The following is a 16,159-nucleotide window of genomic DNA, read 5'->3' on the forward strand; positions in this document are numbered from 1 at the left end:
ATTTTTAATTGGCTATTATTTCTACTAGGTTACAAGCACCACAAAGGTAGTAACTATGTCATTTTAAACATTTTTTAAATTTTATTTTTAAGATTTATTTGTTCATGAGAGACAGAGAGAGTGAGAGAGGGAGACAAAGAGGGAAAGAGAGAGGGAGAGAAGCAGAGACATAGGCAGAGGGAGAAGCAGCCCCCCACATGGAGCCTAATGCAGGACCCGATCCCAGATCCCGGGATCATGCCCTGAGCTGAAGGCAGATGCTAAACCACTGAGCCATCCAGGTGTTCCAGTAACTATATCATTTTTGTTCAATACTCTCTAACCAGAACCCGGTATGCTGCTTGGCACATCGGAGAGGCTCAAGAAATACTTGAACAAATGAATTTTATGTTAAAATTGGAGTAGATGCCTTATCTCCCTACATATTTCAAAGTTAGAGAAAAGCATTGTAACTCCATACCCTGCATACCAACAAGTCCTGAAGCCTGGAATACATAAGGCATGCATTTCTTAGGTACTTATTTACTGAATGGCAAATTAAAAACACTCTTACCTTGCCAAAGCTGCCTTTTCCAATAACTTTCAGGAAATCAAAGTCTGTTGGTTTAGCACTGAAATAAATGGACAATGACAAGATTTAGCTTCCTAGAAATTGGAAAGATGCCAACTTTTAAACATTACTTAGCACCTACTCTTTACTAAGTAAATGCTGAGCACAAGGCATTTCAGCATGATGACTCCAGCTTCCACACTGGTAGTAACTCATTCTGAATATAAAATAGATTAATAATGAATAGTAGTAACATCTACTTTCTGATAAGACATTTTATAACTTTATTTAAGTCTTGTTAAGTTCTGCTTAAGAGGGATTTTAATAATAGTCTCTTTGGGAAAAAGGATGTATCTATGCCTGTATATTGTTTTGAACTCAAAATAGTTTCTATTTAAATCAATTTTATTAACCATAAACTCACCAATGTTGTTAATGAGGACACTGAATAATTATATAAATTAGTAATATATTTCAAGGACTGCCTCGTCTGGCAATTCTTCTGACATGTATACGTCACTTACTATACATTACAGATAAAAGACCTCTCTGCTTATTCTCATACATGGTAATGCAGAAAATCCAGTAGAGAAACCAGAGGGAACACTAGTTTTGTCCTTTTATTTATATTAACCTGTCAGGTAAAAACGACATTGGCTCTAGGTAGGCAAAAGCACATTGCAGCAGAAAGCAGAGCCTAAACAGACAGAAGAGCTGTTTCCTTCAACACAGACTGAATCCTAAGTTGGACTAGGAAGAGGAGAACGACTCCATTTAGATTTTAAATTTCCTTTAATTTTTTAAAAAGGATTGATTATTTGAGAGAGAGAGAGAGAGAGAGAGTGCAAATGTGCACACACGAGAGCATGCAACAAGAGGGAGGGAGAAGCAGAGAGAGAGGGAGAAGCAAGACTCCCTGTTGAGCTGGAAGCCGATGTGGGGCTTGATCCCAGAACTCTGAGATCACAACCTGAGCTGAAGGCAGATGCTCAACTAGACTGAGCCACCCAGGTGCCCCTAGACTTTAAATCTACTTTAATTCATTATCAAAATAAAGTCAATTCAAACATGAGAGTAACACAAGGTCTAGGTTAAATAATAACAGGTAAAGATTAGGGAGATAAATACTTAACTAAGCTCAGGTGTTTTTCTTCTTCAAGAATCTGCTCTTTGGACTAGTTATTTTGCTCCTGAATGATATGCTGAGACACTTAAATATTTTTTTTAAATAAATGTAACAGCAAAAAATCTTGCAAATTCCTCAAACATAGTAAATAGGCTAACTGAGGCAATACCCAAGGTCTCACTGTTAACTGTCAGTGATGAACTCTAAGTGAAAGCAAGTTTCTGTTTCTGTGCTGCCTGACCAACTTAGCGTATGACAACAGAAAAACATGCTCAAGATCAAACCTTCCCTTTCAGCTACCACCCCATTTCTGTGCTTTCCTTTGCAACAGAACTCCTCAAGTAAGAGATTTAATTCTTTATCTATTCCTGCTGTCCTCTCCTCTAGGTCTCTCTTGAACTCTTTCTTATCAGGGTCTGTACCCACCACACCACTGAAATGGCTCACAAAGGTCAAATCCGGTGGTCAATTCTCAACAATTATCTGCTTTACCAGCAACATTAATGGAGTTAATTACTCCTCCCTTGACACACTTTCCTTCAACTGATTTTGTGACATTGCATTCCCAGTTTTTCTACCTTACTGCAATGTTGTAGTCTCCCAGCACCCAATCCCTGAGCCTTCTCAACTGTCTACTCACTAAGTAGACTAAAGGAGTGAGGAAAACATAATGTCCTGGGATAAAAGACAGACTACTTCAGAATGAGTCCAATGAACCTGAAAAAGAATAATTATACATAAGGACGGCAACACTATACTTTTTCTCCACGGCAGATACCACTAATCTGTCAGGGCACTCCTCAAACTGAGTCAAGAAGTGGCCTTGGAATCCTTTGTATTTGTAGTCTAGGCATTCACTTCTAATGAACTGCGGGAGTTGACACTCAAGATGGAGTCTATATTTGCCATTTCTGCTGCTCCTCAAACTGTCTTCCCTGTGCTCAAATATGGGACTGTGGGAGGAACTGGTCAGAGCAAGTTTAACAGCCTGTAAGATGCTAAGCATGTCCATCACAACTCCTCTGGAACGAGCTGGCTGACACTAAGGGTTTCACCAATAACACTGAGCACCAGAGAGAATATCCGTTAGGTCTGCATGGATACTTTTGTCAGAGCACCTCTCAGGACTTAAGATCTCCCGAGAAATATGGTCTCCTGGTTACACACACACACACACACACACACACACACCACCCACCATAAAAATAACAATGGCAGAACAGTAAAACCCAATTAATAAATTATGGATTTAAAAACTCCTCAGAGCTCTATTACAGTAATGCAAAGCTAGAGCAGTAAAATACGCAAGCATGTGATAGTACTATATTCAGTGTAACTGTGGTTCTTATATTTTATAGGATTCTAGTTAGACCGGTGTAATTAAGCTGGTGTATATTTGCATAGTCACAAAAAAGGTCTTCCTAGAATTCAATTAGAGGATGTCTGAAACAAACTTACTGAGGATTTCCAGATGGTCCCAGGTTGATGTTCTGTGAGGTAGAGTGTAGCTATTGGGATGGGGGAAAAAAAAACAGTAACACTTTTATTGGAGCTTCAAAGGTTAACAGTCAATGAATGTTTCTGAAAATAAAATATACATAATTCTACCACAGATATTGGATGTATTTTCATATTAAAGAAACCTGAAGTCCTAATTCTTAATAAATGCAGAAAGTTATTGGAAACATACAATCAATATAAACATACTCATTTTTATGATAAATTTCAAGAGCAGTTTTAAGGAAAAAACATGGCAGAAATGAAGCTCAAAGTTGTCAAATGAATGAAGTAAACTGGGGAAAGGTCCTTGGACAAGTGGGTGTAGAAACCACAATTTATGAAGGATCATTTCTACATTTAAAAAACTGGCTGTCTTTTTTTCAAAATTTTCAAATAATTGCTTATTAATTTTATGATATGCAAATGATACTATGATGATGAAGACTGCAAATGCTTGACTGAATTATAGGATACAGACTTATTTCTAAATCAAATATATGTAGACAAGAGAGCTTTTCCTTTTTTTTTTTTTTCAAGAGAGCTTTTCTAATTCTACCACTGTAGGTAAATAAAAATTTTATTTTGTTTTGTTTTATTTTAAAGATTTTTTATCTGACAGAGAAAGAGAGAGAGAACACAAGCAGGGAGAGCGGGAGGGGGAGAAGCATGCTTCCCGCTGAATAGGGAACCCAACGTGGGGCTCGATCCCAGGACCCTGGGATCATGACTTGAGCCAAAGGCAGACACTTAATTGAGTGAGCCACCCAGGTGCCCCAAATAAAAATTTTAGATAGCCTTTTCTCTTTACAATAATTAATATGGTAAATTTGATCCCTAATACTAATTTAGAAGCAAATCTTTACTTACCTACTATGCCAAAAAGCAATTTAACCTAAAATAGATTCTAGCTCACTAATTAGCTAGAAATTTAACCCCAAGTCCCATAAGATTAATCTAGTGATCTTATTAATGTGAACACTTTTTGCAAAGCCAAGTGTAAGTGAATTGCTTCACATAAATTCCCTTTGAAATTCTTTATGCATACAGAGAATTAAAAGTTATAGATATCCCAAATATGCAAATACTTTTACTACAGCTCTATATAATTACATTTCATATAAGTTATAGATATAAAATAAGCTTTAAAGAATTTTTCTCTTTAGGTTAATCAGAACCAAAAAATTTTATCTAAGCAATTTCTTCTTAGAGACATATATCATATATATTTCCATTTAAATTCATTTGAAACTTATAGACAACCTCTAGAATACAAACTACTTTTAAAAATAAAGGGCAAAAATTCCTAAGTATAAGAATACATTTCTTATAAATAACAATATTGGCACCAGCTTCTTACCTACAAATTTATTTCCTACCAATCAATATCTTTACACAAAAAACTTTCAAGTAATACATTTTCAGTCCCCAGAAGACAGAAATAGAGAGAACCATACAATCTAGCACAAGACAAAAAAAATATGTTAAAAATCTGGTTCATGAAATTAGATTTATCTTGTTGTGCCATAATTTTAACATGGAATAATCTTTTCTGTTTATATATTATAGTGTTCCAGAGAATCTGATAAAATAAGCAAACTAAGTTACAATTCTGATACGTTTATCTTTTAATGAATGTGCAGAAAACTTACGGATTACTTTTTCTCGTTTTTTAAAGATTTATTTCAGAGAGAGAGGGAAGGGACGAGAGAGCAGAGGCAGGGGCAGAGGGACAGAATCTTCAAGCAGACTCTCCACTGAGTGAGGAGCCCCATGCAGGGCAATCCCACGACTCGAGATCATGACCTGAGCCAAAACTAAGAGCCAGTTGTTCAACTGACTAAGCCACCTAGGCCCCTCAAAACTGGATCACTTTTCCATGCAACTAACTAACTTTCTTATATAAATGAAGGAAGAGGATTCAGTAAGCATGGATTTAACAATAGGACAACTTGTGCCCTAAATCACACCATTATGTAGGAAGATTTCAATACATGCAATGATTTTCCTAATAAAGCACATTTCTGAAATGATAATGGAAATTACTGGGAGATATAATTAGATAATCTTTTACTCTATTTTTAAAAATTACATCTAAATAGTAAACTGAGGGTGAGATATAATTTATTAACAGTGAACACTAACCAAAAGCATAAGTTTCCTGATTTATTTTGGCTGCTTTCTCTCTCTAAAAAAGTTGAAACATCTAGATGCCCTCAAAGGTATTTTCTGGCTATTAATTTAGTTATCCACTTAGAAGTCCTTAATAAATAGCTACAGCAGGGTGCCTGGGTGGCTTAGTCGGTTAAGTGTCAGGTCATGATCTCATAGGTCTTTTTTTTTTTTTAAGATTTATTTATGATAGACATAGAGAGAGAGAGAGGCAGAGACACAGGAGGAGGGGGAAGCAGGCTCCATGCCGCGAGCCTGACATGGGACTCGATCCCAGGACTCCAGGATCGCGCCCTGGGCCAAAGGCAGGCGCTAAACCGCTGAGCCACCCAGGGATCCCCATGATCTCATAGGTCTTGAGATGGAGCCATTGGTTGGGCTCTGCACTCAGCGGGGATTCTCTCCCTCTGCCTCTCTCTCACATGCACTCTCTCTAAATAAATCTTAAAATAAAATAAAAAAATAGCTATAGCTGTAAGGCAAAACATAGCTCTTTCTCTTTTCTGAAGAGATTCTTTTCATCCATATCTTAAAACTAAAAGAGGTCCTAGTCCAAGTTTCAGATTTTATGGACGAAAAAAGAGACAGGAAATAAAATTCAGATCTAAGGCCAAAATCAGCAGAGAACAGGAACCAGAATTCGGGAAGTTCTCATTAGTCTGGTTCTTTCTTCAAAACCAGCTGTCTCCTATGGCAAGGCAAGGTATTTTTCAAATGACCTAAACCTTTATACTCTCAATATGATTAGCAAGCAAAATATGGAAAATCAGGGTTACATACATCTTATTCTTTAACATATTTTTAAATAATTTCATCTTTTTCAATGAAAAATATATTCTCATAGTTGGAAAACATGGAAAGTACCAAGAAGAAAATGCTTTTAAAAAATCTGTAACCTTATTAACAGACGATTTTGCAAATATTACAGTAATTTCATATAGTCTTTGTGTAACTTTAAAAAACTGGTATCATACTGTGAAAATATGCATAAAAATTTTATACACTAATTTCAGGTAACAGTATGTCAAAACTTAAAATATTAATATCTCAGAATACACAATATATGGGGACAAACACTATTTGATTGATGAATATTTAAACTGATTAAACTGAAAAAAAAAAAAACAAAAACAAAAACAAAAAATAAACAAACTGATTAAACTGTACTAAAATGAGTATCTTTCCCCCCCCCCGCCCCGTGTGAAGAATTATTTCATTTGCATCAACTCCTAAATGACTTGAATATTTTCATGTTTGGTACACATTGCCAAATTGCTTTCCAAAAGAGTTGCATAAAATTACAGCAATGCCAGGAAAACCCGAGGGTGCCTACTATGCTTTAACCCTTATCAGTCCTAAAGTATTTTATCTACTTAAATTTTTGTTAATTTGTCAGAAAAAAAAATCTCTTTGTACAAATTTCACTTGCTATTGGCATTGAGGTTGAACATTCTCCCATCTGTTCACTAACAGTATTTCTTCATGCTCCTTTTCTTTTAACCTACTGGGGTCTTAAATATTCTTTTTTTCAAAAATCCATTTGTGTGATATTTTTCACAAATGTTTTTCCTTTTTATGCCTTATTTATTACGAATTCTGTCCCAGTTTGTTTCTCTTTTGACATGACACACAGATATAAAATTAAAATATTCTTTTATGGATCAATCATGTCACAAATGGAAAAGATATATCAGTTCTCTACTGAAAACCCTCTTATGATATCAGAGAAGGAAAATTACTACTTTATAGTAGCTGCAAAAAAGGAATAGGATTATTCTCCAAATAAAGATTTTGGCTGTGGGACGTAATACTCTGATTCATATTATCTTTCAAATCACAAAAACAGAACCATGACAAAATAAGACATTATAAAGACAAAAATACACTTCAACCTAACTCCTCTGATTTTCATGTATATATTAACCAAACATTTATATCTAGTTTTCATCACTTTTTAATTATAAAGGTGTTACCCATGTTTATTTACATTTTTCATTATAATTTTAATCACTAGGGGATCCCTGGGTGGCGCAGCGGTTTGGCGCCTGCCTTTGGCCCAGGGCGCGATCCTGGAGACCCGGGATCGAATCCCACGTCAGGCTCCCGGTGCATGGAGCCTGCTTCTCCCTCTGCCTGTATCTCTGCCTCTCTCTCTCTCTCTGTGACTATCATAAATAAATAAAAATTAAAAAAAAAAATAATCACGAAATAATAATTCTCTGGGTTAAGTTATTGCAATTTATCTTTCTCACATCAATTTCTAAAGTAAATGATAAAAACATCTTTATAATAAGCCACAGCTTATTATATTTATTTATGTGTTATTACAATTGATTTAAAAAAATAAGAATATCCTATTCTTGATTTGGAACACATACTGATTATGTGTGTATACCTATAGGAATAAAACAGTTGATGCCAACTGGCACATGTGTATTGACTGTTCTGCACCAAAAAACCTGGCTATGTAGAGGAAGAAGTATTAAATTAACATTCTGGTTGAAAAGGCCTTTCCTGCTGGCCAAAATTCAAAATAATAGTTTAAGTATGTTAATGATTATGAAGATACATACTGACAAAAAATTAAGATGCAAAGTGAAGAGAGTAGAATATATAATTATATATGGTGTACAATTAAAATCAGGTAACTTAAAAAAAATCCTTACATATTAAGAGAAGAATAGAAAGAAAATTACTAAAATGTTAAAAATTACTGGTCTGATTAGTGATAAGGAATATATCAATTTTCAAAACTTTCTACTAACTAAACTTTCTACTACTCTTCCTACTAAATACTAACATAACTTACTTTTTATCATAAAAGTACTCATTTATAAATTTTGAAAGAAACAGTAATTAGTAAGAGGTGTACACATTTGTCTTTATGTATTTTAGAGAGTAGAAAATTTATAATGGATGAAATTACATCATTTTAAGTAAATGTTGCCGTAAAGTTGTCAGTAATTTCATCTTTGGGGAATAGTAGTTTTTCTGTTAAAAAATACAATCCCTCCTACTACCTTCTGAGTACTTCTTTCATCCTCATCTTCAGATGGATCTGACTGATGTTTTGGACTGTCCATTTGAAGAAATGCTCTGACGTCTGGACTAAAAACAAAAATTAACTTTATTATGACTTTGAAAGCATTTCTATAGCTTTTCTCCATTTTAAAATGAAAATAACCATAGTAGCATTAACAGCATGAAAGCCAATACAATCCATCAATATTATTATAAAAGGAACAAGCTCATTAGTTTTTTAAAAATAGGGAATCCAACAGACAAATGGTCAAAGATACAAACAAGGCAGTTCATAAAGAAAAACCCTAGGAAGATGTCTAGCTTAACTAATAAATACAAATTAAAACACCAATGAGATACCACTTTATGTTCATTAACCGGAAAAATCAGAAAGGTAATACCAGAAGTTGGTTAGGAATATAGGAGAAGACACACCCTCATCCATTGCTAGTAAGAATGTAAAATGAGGTAACTTTTCTGAAAAGGAATTTGCAATATTTGGTGAAACTGTGTATGTGTCTTTCCTATTCTAAAAATTCCAGTCCTACGAATTCCAGTTCTACGAATAAACTACAAAAAAATTATCTGCAGGGTTCAGTGAAAGACCCATAACTAAGACATTCATTCCAACTTTCTCTATAGTACTGAATTAGAAGCAAAATAGGCATCTACCACTAGAGAAATTAGTAAGAAAGCTACAGTTGATGCCCACAAAAAATTCCACTCAAGAGTCAAAAACAAGGGACGCCTAGGTGGCTCAGTGGTTTAGCACCTGCCTTCAGCCCAGGGCATGATCCTGGAGTCCCGGAATTGGGTCCCACATCAGGCTCCCTGCGTGGAACCTGTTTCTCCCTCTGCCTATGTCTCCGTCTCTCTGTCTCTCATGAATAAATAAATAAAATCTTAAAAAAAAAAGAACCAGAAACAAAACACTGTATAGCACAGTATCATTTCTGTATATTTATTAAATACTCACAGATGTGAAGCAACACCCAAAATACAAATTCCAAGGATATATAACAAATATATTAAAAGGAGTATTAACAGGAGGGATGAAGAGGAGGGATGATCTTCATACACATATGAAGATGATCAAAGATGAAGTGGAAAAAAAAATGGGACTAAACTACAAGAGGAGACTTAATGCACGAATGCACTGACAGGATGGCATTAATGATGATGCTGAGGAATGATTTAATCTCTGTGTTTGAGGTACCTCTTCCTCAGATTGTTCTTAATAACTAAGTAAAATATACATTCATTGTAAAAATTTCAGAAAGATGAAAAATAATTTTTAAAAACAGTAGGGGCTGGTAAGCACATAAAATAGTGCAGTCACTGTGAGAAACAGTTTGGCAGTTCCTCAAAATGTTCAACATAGAATTTCCATATGACTAAGCAATTCCATTCCTAGGTATGTACCCAAGAAAAATAAAAACATATTCACACAAAAACTCAAAACAAATGTTCCCAGCAGCATTATTTACAATAGCCAAAAAGTAGAAACAACCCAAATGTTCACCAACTGATGGACAAACAAGATGTAGCATATTCATACAAAGGAATATTATTCAGTCTTAAAAAGGAAGTACTGACACATGATCCTCCATTGTGACCTCAAAAAAAATGTTCTAAAATAAAAAAGGTCACATATTGTATGACTCCACTTTTTTTTTAGATTATATTTATTTATTCATGAAAGACACATAGGGAGAGGCAGAGACATAGGCAGAGGGAGAAGCAGACTCCATGCAGGAAGCCCAATGCAAGACTTGATCCCAAGACTCCAGGATCACGCCCTGAGCCAAAGGCAGACACTCAACTGCCGAGACACCCAGGCATCCCATATATGACTCCACTTATATGAAATGTCCAGAATAGGCAAATCCATAGTGACATAAAAGTAGGTTAGTAGTTGCCAAGGGTTGGAAGAAGGGAGAAATTAAAAAATACAGTTGACTCTTAAACAATGTGGGGATTAGAGGCACCAATGCCTCATGTAGCTGAAAATCCATGTATAACTTTTGATTCCCCCCAAATTTAACTACTAACAGCCTACTGTTTGCCTGAAGCCTGACCAATAACATAAATAGCTGATTGACACATATTTTGTGTCATATGTATTATATACTGCATTCTTACAATATAAAATGTTATTAAGAAAATCTTAAGAAAGAGAAAACACATTTACAGTACTGTATTTATCAAAAAATAAGCCATGCAGAAGTGGACCCGCACAGTTCAAACTCATGTTGTTCAAGGGTCAACTGTAGTCACTTTGGAGTCTTGTTAATGTTAGATTAGACTTCGGGAAATAGAATGGGATAGTTGTGATGGCTGTACAACAATGTAATTATATTAAATACCACTGAATTGAATACTTTAAAAATAGTTAAAAGGGTGAATGATATTTATGTGAATTTTATCTCAATAAAAAATTTTTTTAAAGGTGAGGGTGAGGATCTTCAATCTTACCACAGTGAGGCAACTATTACTTATCTTGGTGGTATTTTATTTCAAATCTTCTTCCTGCACTGTAAGACCATCCTGTATATAAGTTATTTTTATTTTACTGTTTTTCACCTAAAAGATTACACCATAAACATTTCCCCATGTTGTTAAATATTCCTTGTAAGCAGTCATTTATGATAAATGTATGATGTTGTATGATAAGAATGCACTAAATGTCACTCAATGACTCCCTTGCTTAGGATATGTAGATGGCCTCCAACTTTCTACTATACAAGTTTCACTGCTACAAATAATGTTGCAATTGGTAATCCTTCTGCATACCATTAGAACTACATTTATTATTTTCACTACAGGTTTTTAAATTTTTTTTTTATTTTTTTATTTATTTATGATAGTCACAGAGAGAGAGGCAGAGACACAGGCGGAGGGAGAAGCAGGCTCCATGCACCGGGAGCCTGATGTGGGATTCGATCCCGGGTCTCCAGGATCGCGCCCTGGGCCAAAGGCAGGCGCCAAACCGCTGCGCCACCCAGGGATCCCTCACTACAGGTTTTTAAAAATAAACTTATTTGGTCTGAATTAGAAACCATTTTCAAGCTTTAAATACAGTTTGTTAATGAGATTTTTAGAGAGGTTATACTAATTCCATTATCTTCCAGAAGTACATGAACATCCTGAAGACTCTCTCCAGTTCTGATTAGCATTAAATATTAGCTCATAAAACTCTCTCTAATAATTTAATAAGTGAAAAGTAATAATTTAAAGAAAAGACACTCCACTTTATTAGTAATTAGTGAAATACAAATTAAAGCAACAGTAAGATACCACAATCCACTCACCAGAATGGCTGAAATGGAAGAGTCTAACAATACTAAGTGTTGGTGAGGTGAGCAGTGCAACCTCAGACATGGATAGTGGAAGTATTATTTGCTACAATCACTTTGGAAAACATTAACATTATCCTGTAAGGTTAAGCATATAATACCTTACAACCTAGAAGTTCTACTCCAAATATATCAGAAATGTTATGCACGAAAAGATGTTAATGGCAACATTACTTATAACAAAATAAAACTAACTCAAATGTGCATCAGCTGTAAAATGGATAAATGAGTATATTCATACAATGGGATGCTATACAGCCATGGAAATCAACAATTTATAGCTATATGCAACAACATAAATGACTCACATGGTTGAAAACAAACCAGATAGAGAATACATATTGTATGATGTCATTTATTATAAAGTACAGCAATGGGACATTAATCTTTCCTGCTAAAAATCAGGAGAATAGTTAACCTTTGAGGAGGAGGGAAGGAATACAGATGGTAAAGAGGCATGTGAGGGGTGTCAGGTGTTCTGGTAATGTTCTAGTTGCTGGCCTCAGGGAGGGCAACTCAGGTGTGTTCATTTTCTCATAGTTCATTAAGCTGTGTAATATGATTTGTGCTCTTTTCTGTATATATTATACCTCAATAAAGCTAAAATAAGGTATTTTACTCCCATTTGCATTTCTTAAATAAAGAAATGTTCAGTTTCTCTGACAGTCACTTGTATCTCCTCTTTTATAAATCATTAATACGCTTTGTCCATTTGTTTTGGTGTCATGTGTACTATCTGCACAAGCTCCTCTATTTTTTTTTTTTAATTTTTTTAATTTTTATTTTTATCACGAGAGAGAAGGAGGAAGACACAGAGAGGAAGCAGCATCAGGAGCTAATTCGATGGGAATGCCTGGCTTTGCTCCAAACGCTACCAATGCTCTTTATTTTTTATCGATGTCTTATATGGTTTTTTTTTACATTTTTGGTTTTTAATTTCACTTGTGATTTCTGGGTTTCAAAAGTTTTTAATAAGTCAAATTTGTCTGGGACACCTGGGTGGCTCAGTGGCTGAGTGTCTGCCTTTGGCTCGGGGCAGTGATCCTGGGGTCCTGGGATTGGGTCCTGCATCGAGCTCCCTGCAGGGAACCTGCTTCTCCCTCTGCCTGTGTCTCTGCCTCTCTTCTGTGTCTCATGAATAAATAAAAAAATAAAATCTTAAAAAAAAAACAAATTTGTCATTGTTTTACTTTATATCATGCACTGGCAATATGCTCAGAAAACTTTTTTTAAATCTAGAAATTAGAGAAATAAATATTAAGCCATCTTATTCTAGTTTTAGGATAATTTAAAAAATAAATTCTAATAAAGCTGTTGTAGAATAAGTAAAGGAATTTTAAGATTTTTATTTTTAAGTAATCTCTACACCCATCATGGGGCTCAAACTCCCAACCCAAGATCAAGAGCCACATGCTGCACCGACTGACCTAGCTAGGCATTAAGTATTAATGTCTATTTAAGTATTTTTAGAGTACATTTCCCTGACACAGAAGTAACAGGCACACAGTAGGTGTTCACGGTATACTTGATGATTGGCTTTTCTTCTTGCTCTCTTAAATTTGTAATATTTTATAATTTGATGTATAAATGAGAAGTATGAAAATTAACAAAGCTCTGCTAACATCAAGATGATGGCAGTGAAAAATTAAGTTTGAAAAAATCCCCGGGTATTTATTTTTGGAATTCTTTAAATGTCCTCTACCTTGAATGGAGTGATGGCAGTTGTAGGGTATATATATGTACAAAAAAATCCATTAGGTTTTAAGAATTGTGTATTTTATAGTATAATGTTAAAGTTAAAATAACCAAATTGCTTTTAACACAAAATATAACATCTTTAAAATGTTACAGATCCAGAATAAACATTTAGAATTTAATATATAGTGGTAGAGGTTCTAACACTTCAAAATGCTGGGTGAAATAATCACCACCACCACCACCACCACTTGTTCTATACTTATTCCATGTGAGGCTCCATCAAAGAAGACAAATTTGGCCTCCCAATGTATGAACTCTATTTCAAACAAGCCACTAACCCACCAATCTTTAGTGATCTCAAATGCAGACAGCAAAAATTAGAGGTTAGGGTGTAGATGTAAGCTGAAGACCTAGAATCTGTCCTAGGGAAAAGACATAATGTTTAAAAAATAATCATACAGAGAGCCAAATCACAAAAGTCTCTTTGCTAAGGAAAAAAGCAGATGTACAAACTCTGAGTTCAAGGATCTTCCCTGATTTTGTGTATGTTTGTTACCTGCTGAAGGCCCAGAATGGAGAGGCACCTGCTCCTCAATGCACTGGCTAATCCCAGAGCTACCACAAGTGCTGTGCTTCTTCCTGACCCTTGTCCTACTTGTGACCATTAGGGAAAATCTAAAGCACTGGGCAGGAGACCTTGGCTAGAGGAGGTCCAGTTCTAGTATTTTACTAATTTAGTAAGTTATATTAAATTAAAAAAGGAGGTCAGAGGATTTACTCAGAATGATAGAAGCCCTCAATAATTACACTGTGAAGAACTACACAAATTGGTAGTCACTGGTTCTAGAACTGCTAAAAAAGACAGTCCTCCAGTGCTGTGATTCTGAAAAGAATATTAAAGATGCATCACTGTCCATAAGGCAACCTTCATATCTACATAATTATGGAAAAGCTCCCCACATAGTTTACTCTATCCTCTTTATTTCTTCCAAGAACACTTTATATAAACAAAACAATGTTAAGTAATATAGATGTAAATTTAAAATCTACATCATAATAATGAATATCCATGAACTCATTACCAGACTAAAAAATGAAAACACATGTAAAATGATGGCTCTACCTGTACGTTCCCGTATCTGAGATGCCCCAATCTTCTGGCTTATTAACATGAGATACACACAGGGGCGGGAAAGCACTTTCATGCTCAGTGGCTGCCTGCAATGCTGTGTTGAGAAAGCCTAGAGACCCCATTTGGGTCAAGAATTGGTGGAATAAGAAGCAGTGGCATGTGTGCAAGACCCTTGCCAATTCCTTCAGCCTCATCTCCTTTCTGAAAACCTACTCTGTAGTCTAGTCACCATAAAATGTCAACACTTAAGTGTCTTGAACATGTTAGACTTTTTACAGATTGTTACATGTACTGCCCCTTTTGCCTGGACACTCTCCCTATCTTTTCCTGAACAACTGCACATCCTTTAAATACCAGGAAGCCTTGCTTGACTTTCTCCCAAGGAAAGCTGTTCACATTTTTCTCTGCTATCTTCTAGCACCTCTTTCATAAAACTTTCCTACCTTTAATTGCTTGTTTATATGCCTGTTTCTCACACTCAACTGGGAGCCTGTTCTTCTGGAAGGTTCTCTTTATATTACCAATACATATAACAAGTACTTAACAAATGCTTCAAAAAAAAGTTTTCATTTAAATCCCAGTTATTTAACAGACAATAAAATACTAGTTTCAGGTATTCAATATAGTGATTTAACAAATGCTTTTCAAATATAATTAGAAAAATGTCTTAACTGTGTACTATGCAAAGTTCTTCCAAGTTTGATCTACAAAACTAATACAGGTACAAAAGGAAGAAAATAACTAAGGCCATGAGTTGATGGAGGGAAAAGGAGATTAAGAAGATCAGAAGAAAACTGCTTGCGATTTTACAAACATATATAGCACAGTAACATTCCACAGAACATATAAAATCTATTATCAGTAGCTTATTCAATATTCTTAGATTTGGTTTCAGTACCTCTTCAAAACACAATGAAAATTACTTACTGGTTGTAAAGTTCTGGATACCTAACTAAGTTCTGAATGAATTCATTCAGTCCTGCTCTTCTTTGTTTAATAAAATCTGTTAAGAGAGACATAAACTATTAGGATTACTTATGTCAGACTATGTGTAATTATCATTAATATAGCTATTTAAGAATAGACAACCAAAAGACAGTGAACTTTGATTGATAAGCTATTTCTTAATTCATGTTTCTTGATGTACAATAAGAAATACTTAGAAATATATTTTTAAATCTATAAGTACGATTATAGAATTAAAATCAAGCAGAAAACATTTCTCCCAAAAGAAAATTCTCCAAAGAAATGCCCATTTTAGGTTCTAAACAGACTCACTACAAAATTTGGAGAGGTGTCTTGCTTTGTCCTACTTCTCAAGTACTATCAGGTAATGAATAAAAATTAACACTATGACACTAGTGATGGAAAATTACACTAATAAAAAAAAAACACCAAAAATTACCAGAAATCCTTACAACTGGGGAACGGTGCTTAATGGTTAATTGAATATCACCAAAACTCGCAGCTAAAAAACTCCCTCTGCTAAATACAATGGAACAATTTCCTAAAGAACAATTGTCCAGCAGCTTCCAAGTGTTCTGACTATTAATAATTAAGGATCATGCATCAGCAGGTTAGCAATAAAGGTCAACCCAAAAGATTCC

At 34.9% G+C, this 16,159-nt stretch overlaps 1 protein-coding gene across 6 annotated transcripts in view; it reads right to left on the reverse strand.

The window, feature by feature from the left end:
- Positions 1 to 16,159, reverse strand: part of LOC121498550 (serine/threonine-protein kinase Sgk3) — a 171,263-nt gene that overhangs the window by 27,243 nt on the left and 127,861 nt on the right. For all 6 annotated transcript variants that reach the window (XM_041768557.1, XM_041768555.1, XM_041768558.1 and 3 more), the window contains exons 5-8: positions 15,480 to 15,555; positions 8,366 to 8,453; positions 3,135 to 3,184; positions 554 to 611 (exon numbers count right to left, since the gene is read on the reverse strand). In XM_041768557.1, coding sequence (XP_041624491.1) covers positions 554 to 611; positions 3,135 to 3,184; positions 8,366 to 8,453; positions 15,480 to 15,555 — 272 coding nt within the window. The remainder of the gene's footprint in view (positions 1 to 553; positions 612 to 3,134; positions 3,185 to 8,365; positions 8,454 to 15,479; positions 15,556 to 16,159) is intronic.

This window comes from Vulpes lagopus, chromosome 9 (assembly GCF_018345385.1).
Source record: "Vulpes lagopus strain Blue_001 chromosome 9, ASM1834538v1, whole genome shotgun sequence".
NCBI classification, from domain to species: Eukaryota; Metazoa; Chordata; class Mammalia; order Carnivora; family Canidae; genus Vulpes; species Vulpes lagopus.